The sequence below is a fragment of the Cloeon dipterum genome, chromosome 3 (assembly GCF_949628265.1).
Source record: "Cloeon dipterum chromosome 3, ieCloDipt1.1, whole genome shotgun sequence".
Classification (NCBI taxonomy): domain Eukaryota; kingdom Metazoa; phylum Arthropoda; class Insecta; order Ephemeroptera; family Baetidae; genus Cloeon; species Cloeon dipterum.
In genome coordinates, this window is record NC_088788.1 from 9091946 (window position 1) to 9104020 (window position 12075).

General features: G+C 38.4%; 1 protein-coding gene across 1 annotated transcript in view; it reads right to left on the reverse strand.

Moving 5' to 3' along the window:
- LOC135938740 (protein phosphatase 1 regulatory subunit 14C) overlaps positions 1-12075 on the reverse strand; it is a 57176-nt gene that overhangs the window by 25372 nt on the left and 19729 nt on the right. Inside the window, exon 2 of the mRNA XM_065482637.1 lies at positions 6896-7177. Within this exon, the coding sequence (XP_065338709.1) occupies positions 6896-7177 (282 nt within the window). The remainder of the gene's footprint in view (positions 1-6895; positions 7178-12075) is intronic.

The following is a 12075-nucleotide window of genomic DNA, read 5'->3' on the forward strand; positions in this document are numbered from 1 at the left end:
GTTTATTGCCCGACGCTTCGTTTTTAAACAGCCCGTCGTCATTCTCGGCACGAAATTTGGACTTAACAAGAATTTTCCGTCACTTTCGGTGAAAACACAACGCGAGCTTATCTTAAAACAAGACTAGTTTTTGTCTATTGCAAGGAGCTGATTTTAATATTTTTTTTTGTGACGCAAGGATGACTTAAAATTCAGGTTTCTTAGATTTCCTAGACCGACCACAATCTCAATTGACAAAAAATTGTGGTCCTAATCTGGCGGGAAATTTTAATCGCTACAATTTGGGCCAGTTACAAATTTCGTACATTTTCTCGAAATATTAAATGCTTTTTCGTGTTTTTTCGCTTGATTTTGATTCCTCTCGTTAAGTTCTATACAAAGGAATATTTTTCTCACGTGGAAAAATCATAATTTCCACTAAGAAAGATAGAACTCACCTCTCGAATATCATGCAAACTTTGAAACCTGTTTGTTCGGAAATTAAAATGGCAACCTAGAATATTTTTACCTTTGCACAAAATGAATTTTTAGATTTTCCCCCTTTCAAACAAATTTGAGCATCAACTATTTGTAAAACCCGCGGCACCAACTCGTCTGACAAATAGTTGAACCGCAGAAACAATTTTGCAGCGTTGGCAAACAGTGTGATATCAGATTGCGGCTCAATTAAATGTGCATTTCTGTCGGCTGACACGCGAATTTCAGCTCACTAAGTGGGCGCAAATTGAGCCGTGCTTTGCATTTCTCGACGGCTCGATGGCGTTTGCATGTCTGCTCCGAAAACTGAGTAGACGCCCTTTTGCTCGTTGAAAACGCGCTTTATTCACCACGCGCGTCAGACAGGGTTGCGTTCGTACACACACACACACTCACGTACATTTAATTTAATGGAATGTCACTCTTGGGGCTGTGCAGAGAGAGAGTGAGTGCGCGACTCAAACCGCGAACAGGTGGCGGATTGTGGCGCACGTGTGTTATTTGAAATCGCTCTTCGATCAGATTGTTCTTGTTGAGCTGTGAATAAACACAGAATGTTGAAGTATTGTTTTGTAGACTGTTTGGGTTTGGTTTTAGTTTGTTGACCGATTTGTTTATCAATATATTTTGGTTGACTGACTGGTATTTTTCTTTTGGCGTTTTAAAGAGGATTGATACTATAAGATACGCACTTGAAATATTTTAGAATTGTTGGCTACAAAGGTAATTTTAATACATATCAGTTTAAAAATTCAAATATTTAGATTTACAGCACTTGGCACTATAATCTTGGTAGTTCCCGATTCCTCTCGTTGAGATCTATTCAACGGTGTGTGCTTTTGTTGCTAAATAAAATAAGATCTTAAGTGGAGAGAGTCATCATTTGAAAAGAATGCTATCTTTTTTGCAGCCAATATTTAAAAAAAAAATATCGATTCTACTTAGGAAAATTATAAATTTAACTTAATTATTCAATGAATTGGTTTGTGCATTGGAAACAAAAAATTTCTTAATGCTTTTTATTATCAAATTAAACATTTACAAAAATTTTTAAACTAATTTCCAGCATGCGATTTACGAAATCCACTCTTATGAGATTAACCATGCAGCTAATTTTTATCTGAATGGGTTGTAATGCAAATAAAAAAATCTCTTAATTCCTTTTTAAGCAGTCTTTAAGTCCTTGATGAACAGATAACTCGTTGCTATTGCCAGTGATGGATGAACTCTTAATAAAATTCAAACCATCAATCACTCTTAAACCGCTTGGAAATAATCCCTCCTCTCCATGAAAATTCCCATTCCTAGCCATAAAATTTCGCAATTCGGCCTAGACAGTCCGGTCATGGCCGGCGTCTGCCCATCCGAGCGTGGACGATTTATTTGGAACAAGTTGCGGCACATAACGCGGGGGTGGGTATGGTTGCCAGGCACAGTTCGTGTCAATAAAACTGACACCTAGGCACTCGATATGCATCCGGGGGTGGTGGTGGGTGAGCCGCCGTCGCCGCCCCCGCTTGCTGTTTAATCGGAATTTTCCGCCTTAATTAAAATTCGACCACCAACGCCAGTGCTGACAGAATGGAGCTCGGCTCACGCTAGCAACTTGGAGAGCCATTAAGGAGAGCAACTTTCGTGATCAAAAGGATGCAAAAAACACCGCCGCCGCCGGCGAGGGGATGCTTGGCTGCATAACTCGCCAAATGTGAGAGGAAAAATGGCAGTTGAAGGTTTAGAACGGGTCCAGATTACACTGTAAATTAAATATTTTTAAAAATAAAAGTAATTAATATTAAATTTATAATAAATTAAAATAATTAAATAAATTATATTTTTTTCTGGAACTTATATTATTTATTTCAATTTTAATCAAATTTTCAATTTATTTTATTTATAAAAACTTTTTAATTGTTATTAAAATATATTTGTCCAAAAAAGTTAAATTTAATTTTATTAATATAATAATTTTGGTAAATTATATAAATAAAAAGCCGCTATCATGGAACATTCAGTCTTTAACCACTGAACCTCGGTTAACAAATTAACGGATCTTGTTTAAAAACTTTAAATCTCCATTGAAACAAATTAAATTGCAAATATTCCTAACGACTGGATTTGAAACTGAAGCACCAGCGGATAACTTTTGCACTCTTGGTGCTTATTCAGCGTGGGTTGGTGGACGCGGCCGCTTGGTAGTGCGTGTACAGTGTGTTTGTTTTGAGCAGATGGCCGCGCTTTGGTGTTTGATATGCTGGGTGAGTGCGAGTCGTCGCTGCGGCTGCATCCGGTGCACATCTCAGCGGCAGAGGCTGCGCGGCGGCTCGTTCGTTTGCTTTGCTCGGCAAAAGCGAACCAGCCAGCCAGCCTGCGAGTCGATCGGCGAGCAAAAAAACGCTCTCAAGAGCTCAGTCAGTGACTCATTGTCGGTGCTCACCGACAGCAAACGGCCTTGCCAGTGGTTTCCCATCCGAATTCAATTTGCTGCACGAAATCGGAATTCGTCTCGCACCAGAGACTTTCATCTATTTCTTATCTATTCACTAGTTTCCTTAGTTTGAATATAAATATGTGTCTTGAATAAAATATACAGCTTGGAAACCCCCATCCACATCTTTAACATCAAATTTCATCTAAAATAAGCAAAAACTGTATTTTAAAATCGAATTGGAATTATTTTTCAATTTTCTTCAGTTCCATAAATTACTAAGAATCGAAAAACTTCCCCTATGTGCATGATTCAGTTTCCTAACAAATGGCTGAGGGTTTATATATTATTTTTCTCTTCTACTGGCCCACTTCGCAACTCCAGGCTTAGTGTGTTAGTATGTAGTACACGGCAGAAGAATGTTAAAGCAGCAGGGCATTATCTCTGCGCTTACCAAACAATATAAAAGCTCTTATTTACAACTGCATAGCTTTTCTCCGTTAATGGTGAAGTTTTTTTCCACTTGCGACACAAGCACGTATATTTTTTTGTATACCTGCGTGGCTCAGGTATCGAAGTATTTAAAACGAAGTGAGTGATTGCGCGGCATTATTATGTAATGGTGCGGTGGTGGCTGGAGAGCGATCATCTGGGCGGCCAAACGAGCGAGTCGCGCAAGATCGATTGGACGCGCAGAGCAACAATAATAATTCACAGCGGCGCGCAATCGACTCTGACTGAGTGGGCGCCAAACTTGGGCCTCAGACCCAAGAGTATGGTGTGTGCATGCCAGGGTGTGGGTGCGAATATCGGTTTTGCGCGGCCCGGAAAGTGCCTCTGGCGGCTGGCAACGCGTGAATGAACAAAATTCCAGCTCAGACTCAAATTGAGCCGCAATCGGCGATCGGTTCATCGGAGATATCCAATTTTGGACCAAATTAGATTTATCTCTTATTGACTAGTTTTAAAAAATCAATGAAAATGTTATTTTTTAATAAAATAATTAAAAAAATAACATGAATATCTTATGCTTTTAATTATATTTTTAGGAAATTACATTTTACGAAATAACACATTTTTATTATTTAAAAATATTTATCAAGTAAAATTATGCTCAATTGTAGTTATAAATTATAGTTTACAATTTACATATGAGTGCAAATAATTATACAAATTATTTATTTTCTCCTTGGTGTACATTTTTTTAAAATTGATTGAAAATATATCTTCATTTTTGATTTAATAAATGCGATAAAAATTTAAAAATTGCAAAAACTGTCGTCATCCGATTATGAAGCCTTTATGCTTTCATTTATTCTCCACGGCTTCGGCTTCGTGATCATGACTCGGCGCGGAGTTTGAGCAAGATTAGATCTGTATTTGTGTTGTGTGGAATTTTTCTAGATTAAAGCTGAGCGATACCCACGAGGCGGAGTTTCGGGCTTTATGATATGATATTCGTTCTCGGCAATAAAGCGGCGTTTTGGGCCGAATTTGCGAGATTGCGTGTGCATGTGTCATTGGGACACACACAAGTGACACGACGAACGAACGAACGAACGAGTCGCCGTGCGAACGGAGCCAGAGAGCGCCTGACGTCATTGCCATAGCGAGCACAATAATGAAAAAATTCGTGTGTGCTCTGTGTCGCGTAGGCACACCCAAGTTTGCTGAATAAACTTTGCATTTTCTCTGCCTATTTCGCTTCCCACACCAGAAAGAAAAACAGCAGGCCAAATTGTGTGTGTGACTCACCAGCACTAATTCCAAAGTTTTAAATAATCTTTTGGGGAGCCACAAAGCCGGATATTAAAGGATTTAGATTGAAAAATGTATTTAACAAGGCCTCCTCCTCATGCACTTACTATAAAACGTAAATTATATTTTTAATCTAAATATTGTTGAAGAAAAAGCAATTCTTTCTGATAATGCCAGAAAAGTCAGCAGTATGAAATTTGCCATATTTTTGTCATTAGCGGTTTGGCGCATAAATCATGCGGGTTTTCCTGCTCTAGTCAGACTCTAGTTTATTTCGGACGCAGATATACACACTTCTCCTCTTTTTTTGCAGACAACAACGGCCCATTAGAGCTTCCCTTTTTTGCTGTTGGCCCGTGCGAAAGCGAAAGAGGGAGATAAACACACACACACTGGGTGACACCGGCAAAAAGAGTTATTGCCCTCGGCAAAATAAACGATTCGCCTTTCCAGATCGCACAGATTTCGAGAGGGAAAGTTAACGCGATTCTGTAACGGACAACGATATTTTACTTCACAGTCTAAAGGAAAAATACCTTGAAATTGCGAATTTGTACAAAAATAAGGTACAAATGAAGTTGCTTGAAAATTATTAATTTTATAGTAATTTACAAAAGACATTAACTCACTACCTTGGAGGGTTCTAAAAAATTCAATATCAGTACCAAAAATAATCGCTCATTATTGTAACCTAAATAAAACTCTTCGGGTATTTTTTAGCTTTAAGGAAGTTCATGCTTGAACACAAAAAAATCTGTAATTAATAAACCGTTTTTCAGCATATTTCCTGCTTAGCACCTCATAAGAATTTTAACAGTTAATAATATTTGTTCTCAAGCAGAAGGAAGCATCAATGCATAGACGTCAAAAGATGGTGGAATTTTGCTTTTCTACGCTTCAGCTGTTGGTTTGGCGTGCCTTCTAATCAGCACCAAAGTGCTGTGGGAAAAGCACAACAGTAATTTCTATTCATTCCCGAGTGGCTGCTGATTTTCAATCGTGGGAATAGCAGGAAAAGTTTCTGCTCCTTGGGAACTCGTTATTTTCGAATGACTTTTCCCTCGTATACAATTCATAAGCCGCTTTGATTATTGTTGAATTAATTGCAAAGATGTCTGCCGCACTCTGAATCGTGTTTTATGCTGTCGAAAAAGTTGTGCCAAAGCGCTGCCGGCTGAAAAGCTTTTGCGCTCGGCGAAATGTCGATATTCGCGACACAGAGTTCTATGTTTTCGCGCCGAGATGAGAGCAGAACATTTGTTCTCGCTCATTTTATATCGCCACCGCCGCTTTCTGTGCGGTCTTTTTGAGAGAGAGAGAAAGAGAGGCGAGCTCAAATTGGATTAAATAAACTGCTGCTGCAGAAGGAAAAAAGAATGGAGTGCATTCATCCTCAACTCGTACAACTTTTTTCGGTACTAAATGTTTCAGCTTTTCAGCTGAGTGCTTTTGTCCTCGTTAATTAGCGTTTCTGCTTTTATTAAGAGGATAGAAAAAACCTTCTTCCCTCTAGAATTAGCCGCAGTTTTAATCCTGAAATTATTTTGAGCAGAGAATTCGCTCGTGCTTATAATCTTCGCGTTATCAGCCGTTGACAAAGCTTTGTGTGCGATAAAAAAAAACCGCGGCCTTGGTGTTTTGCGTTACTCCGAATTTACACACACTAATGTTTGCGGCTAGCTGGCACTATTTTCGCAGATTAGATAGCTGACTTGCCCTTAGCAATAATAATAAGGGAATGGGTCAATATGTTTACTATTAATCTATCAATCACGTTACTTCCGCTGCCTGGAAAACTTAATCATAATAATACCACAATAAATAATTGTAATCAAATTATGCTATCAATATAGCTGCATGTAAGGCAGGGTCAAAATTGATTTAGAATCTGGGCCAAGAACAGCTGTAGATAAAATTTCATCGGGATTCAAAGAATTTTCAGAAGTTAGCAAGGTAGTACGCATTTTATGCCATATATATATGGCGACGTGTTGAGAGGTGCTTATTCCCAATGATATTGACAATGAGTACGAGATATATTCGAGAGATTATTAAATAATTTACGACTTGTAGATTCCCATTTCTTGATAATGTTTGAAATATTTAATTTTGAACCATTTTAAAATTTATAATTAAAATTAATTAATATTTTGTAAATCAATTTCCTACTTTTTGCCAATTATAACAGCCAAGGCTTTCCTCCACGTGTAAATATGAAATTAATAAGACACTTACCGCGGGGATGTCGTAGAGCTTCTGCAGCTCGTCGTAGAGCCACATCTCGACAGCAAGCCGCTTCCTGATGAGACTCATCTGGTGCGATCCGTACTTGGCCGTGAGGAACTTTTCGCGGCTCTTCTTCACCTCGCTTTGGTCCGAAAAGTTGACGTGCAGACCCGACTTGGCCGGGCTGCGTTCGCTGTGCACATCGCCGCCTCCACGGAGGCCGCTGGCCGCCGCCGGACCACCGCCGTTTGTGTAGCTCGCCGTTACGCCGCACTCCATTGGCAGCTTTTTCTGCAAAACGAACCAAAATATGCTCTAATTAATTAAATCTTAGACATTAACAATATCTAAAAACATATGATTAAAATGTCCAACTGATTTATTTCATTTTTATTTGAATAAAAACCTGGAGAAATTTAATTTCTGTTATTTATAATTTTATTTAATGAATTTTAAAGCTTCCAGCAGCTATGCAGCGTTCTGATTGGCTCCCCTCTAGGTTAAAAAGGTAAAAAGGGGAGCAACAGCCAATTAGAAACTCGTTTCAACCCCGCTTTCAGGTTTTCTACCCTTTAGCGAATATAAATCTCTTAAAGATTACTGGGAAAAATAATTATTAAATATAAACAAATAAAAAAATTATGAAATAATTTTACAAATTAATAATTTGAATCAAATCATATTCGAAATTCAGCAAACGAAGAAATTCATTTATATTTTGTTATTTGCCTCGATTTCTTCAAACATTTCCTTCAAATTAATTTCAAAATTATTTATCCTGGTAGGCTCTGTTTTTTTTATCAACAGTTTCGGTGGCAGGCACAAAGTGTTAACGGGCGAGTGCACCGTGCTTGGCGGCGAGTGACCTTGCATCAGACAAAGGTTGCTCTGGATGGTGTTCACCGGTCGGTCGGCGTGTATGGAGAGAGAGAGATAGAGAGAGTGGAGCGTGAACCACATGCACGCTGCTTTTCCATCTTTTTTATCGCGTCGTCGTCGTCTGCGGCAGGTGTTTAGCGACACAAAGGGGCAGAACGTCGCCATGGGAGCGGAAAACGCGCGTGCAAAAAATCTCTTCCTCGCAGAACACTCGTGCGAGAGAGGCGCCACTCTTCCGATTGCGCGCCGAAAAAATCCCAAGACTATTCCCAAAACAGTTTGAGATGAAACAAAGGTGTGTGGGGAAGACACTAATGGTAACTGTTGAAAATATTATAGGAGTCGGGTCTTTTTGTTGCTTACAATCCAACAAGCTACAATTGTGGCAGATGTTGTAGTCATTTAGAGATTTTACTAGTTGACCTCTTTCTAACTTTGTTCACAAGTAAATGCTCTGTTTTGTTTGATTTTAACAAGGAAATTATTTTATAGAGCTATTTTTAAAAATGAAACCTAACGTGCTGCTGTTATTTTATTTTTAGGAAAACCACACAGCCATGAAATTAAAATCATTAGTTCCTGTAATTTTTAAATCGCATTTCTAAACTTTGTTAAATCAACAAGCACGATAAAAGAACATCAACGTACGTCACAAGGAGCTGTCAAACTCATCTCATGTAGTCAACTTCCTATCTCTATTTGGGAAGTAAGAATAGTCCCTAAATCAAATTCCAGCGACAAGATAACCTCTGGAGAAATAAAAATGACAGTTTTGTGACAGCTCTTCTATAGGAACAATTTTTTCTTGCAACGCACGGTGAACTTCAATTTATTTTTGCCGTGCTTGAATACGGAAAGAGACGTTATTAGAGTGCGTAGAAATTAATATAAGAGCCGATCGCAGCCCGAAAAGGGACCAATTTTCCGCTGCCTTGTGCGTTGCGTTGGAGGCGCCGTGGAGCGTGAACGGAAGCCGTGGAGCGCGAAAATCTGCTCGCCGGCATCTCCAAGAAAATGTGAGTGTGTGCAACGAGAGAAAGAGATGCACGGCCACCACACGTGTTTATTATTATTACTTTTGCAAAAGCGAGCCTTTCGCAAAGCGCCAAGCGCGTTTCGTCAAACGAATTCTTTGACACACTTGAGAGGAGAATTTCGTTTTCGTCATTTTCCTCGAGCGGCAGCTGCTCGCTGGCGAAACCGCTTGCCTGTTAAATCGATCATATTCATATTCTATCTTTCTCTCATTTGCACAATTGAATTTTTACGCCCTTGGCCAAGCGTAAGGCATGTGGAAATCTAAAATGCCCTTCGAATCGCTCTCGCTATTGAGGAATAAGAATTTTTAGGCAAGAAGCAGAAATAAAAAACTGTTATTAAAAGACATGGAGATGTTTTGATTCAAGATAAATTGTATTTTTTTACTTAGAGGTTCAAGTGGATCTCTACCAAAAAATTCCGAAAATCATTTGTATCCCTCCACCCCAATATATTATATTAAAATTTGGAAATAGATCTATTTTTCCTGAAGTGTGGTCTAAATTTCAGTGAAAATTAAATGCATCCAAAGTTTGGAACCAAACATAGGGAAATTGAACTCAAAATTTGCACACCGTTAGATATATTGTGACGAGAGGAATCGAAATCAAGGGAAAAATCATCGACTAACCATTCAATTTTCGAGAAATTTTGTAAAATCAGTAACATTGGTCCCGATTGGATCAATGTTCATAAATTGGTGCAAAACCTTCAGCCAATAGACTCATTTGAATCTCCGATGTTGAGCTCCGAAGATCAACTCAAACTAATATAAAAACTCTACTTTACTGCTTTAATAAAAGTGCACTTAATTCAACTTTCAGAGTTTAATCCAATTAAGACTTATCTGTTTTTTCCTCGCTTTGAATATAATCAGGAAACGCGCTCGTTCACTGTGTTTTAATTCCCTATAATTCTTTCCGCGTATATTGCAAGAGCTGAGAACAAAGCTGTTTAAAACCTCTCTCTGCTGTTAATAATCTGCAGATTAAAAAGCACAAATTGGATTCTCCAGTTAACAGCTGCTCTGCGATGGCTTTTCTCACCTGCTTTGCTCGTCTAAATAACGCTCTAGCAACTTGAAAGAAATAAAAAAAGCAGCCGGCTCCTCCGAATTATTTTTGCAAAGCTTCCTCAGACACGCAACTCTGATGTTCAATAATTTGCCATTTACAAATAATTATTTTTTAAGGACAGATATAAAAAATATCATTGAAAAATTATACAAGATAGGCGATTAAACATAAGAATGGCGGCAGCGATAACAACTTCTTATAGATAAACAAACGTTCTCGATTCCGATGCGATTTTATTAGCCAATTGTTGAGGGAAAAACTGCTCCCGCGGACGGTTCCAGTCGAGCGAGCCCCGAAATAAACGCAACAGCGTGCAATGAAATTTGAATTCGCTATATAAAATAAAAAGGGGAACGCGTCCAGAGGCAAGTAAGCGGAACGAGACGCGAGAATTTTGTTTCGTCTGTAACGCAGAAAGACAGACACGTACCAGTCAGGTGCGAGGGTTGCTGGTGTCCAAAGCAAGTGTCCAACGCGTGGCCTACGGAGCCGGGGGCGGACACGCGAGAGCCGATCTGCCGAGTTTGTCGTGTCGACCGAGCCGCTGCACACCACAATCTGAACGCAAGCCAGGCGCTCGCCTGCAGACTCGAGATTAGCGGTCGCCGCCAAGCGGTTGGCCCGCCTGCCACCAGGGGCGCTACTCGTTGGACCAGCGCAGGGAATCGATCCGTTTTGCTTTGAACACGCTACTTTCAGCAGGATTTTGGGTCCCGAATTTTCGTACAACCGAAATAAATTTTTGCCTTGTTTTAATTTTTATTTAAAGGGGAATGATAGTGAATTTCCTCGTGAAATACTCTAACAAATATACAGATCAGGTCCTAAGTGGTCCTAAGGATCGAGTGCAGTTAAAGAAATTATTAAAATGAAAAAATCTAAGATGATTCTTGAATTAAATTAACTTTAATATTTTAGTTCTATTGATTTGTATAAATTTAAAGGTTCTCTAACGGCCAATTGAAATTTTGAGACAAAATTAGTAAATTTGAGAAATATTCGCTCGTCAATAGGAAAAAACTGGAAAGCCGAGTTAATCAGCTTTCTGAATATAGGCAGTTTTTGACGCTTTTATCAACTGGTGAATTTTGATGAGGCCAAACACAGCCTCTTTCGAAAGTCTGCAACTTTTGAAAAAATATTAAATATCTTTCAAAACTCAAAAGTACTATTAAATTCTCATAATTTGTCTCACCTCGGAAGAAATAAATTTCGTTTGCTTAAAAAGAGGGTGTAACCAGTAAAATTCGAAAAATTGGATTTTGGGGGCACTTTTGGTCAGAACTGCATTTAAAAATTGGTTGTTTACGTAAAATACCATAGTTTTAAATAGAAAAATCAAATCACTATCATTCCATTTTAATTAAATGTTAGCGTAGATTTTAAATGTAATTTTGTGATTAATATTATTCGAATGGAAAATATTCAACTTCAGATGACGTTACGCTTTAATCTTTAATCAACTATTAACTGTAAAGTGCTAATTTCTTTCAAGAGAATATGTTTTAATATTTTGTTATTGAAAAATTATTATCCTTTGTCTATGATTCATTGAAAACAAACACACAGTACCATTTGCTCTTTCTTGCTTTGAAATTTTAAAATTTAACGTATTTAATTTTATTTGACGCAAGCAAAACTGATACTAAAAATAAAAGATTTAAATGCAAATTATATATAAATGAATTTAAAAATAAACAATATAAGAAATATTAACAGAGCATTCTTTTTTGAATATGTTATGTTATTATACTGAATCAAAAATTCAAAATGGTACAATTTTTTTCTTCATTCAAGCTTTAAGGCAAATAATTCCAGGAACCCACGACCAAAACAGCAATTTGGCGCAATCAAGGCTTTGACGCCAGCACTCTTTGTGTCTGGACCCTGAATAGATTTGTTTTTGCGTCTGAATAGAGGCGTCTGTGTGGTAATAAATAATCGCACAATGCATTAGTCTCCATCATCTCCATTACTGATTAGACCGCCATTCATGCCAGCTTATGCAACCGGTGCGACTCGGCTCGTGTGCACGTTGCATATACACGCTTTGTCTGCTCTCGCTCCAAAAGCGTCCTGTTTTCCAAGTCTTTTTGTGTGTGTGCGGCGAGCGGCGAGCGAACACCAACTGTGGCTCTTTGTGCGATGCATGGAAAAAAAGACGCTGGATCAAAGGCTAATTGGCCTCTGAGATTT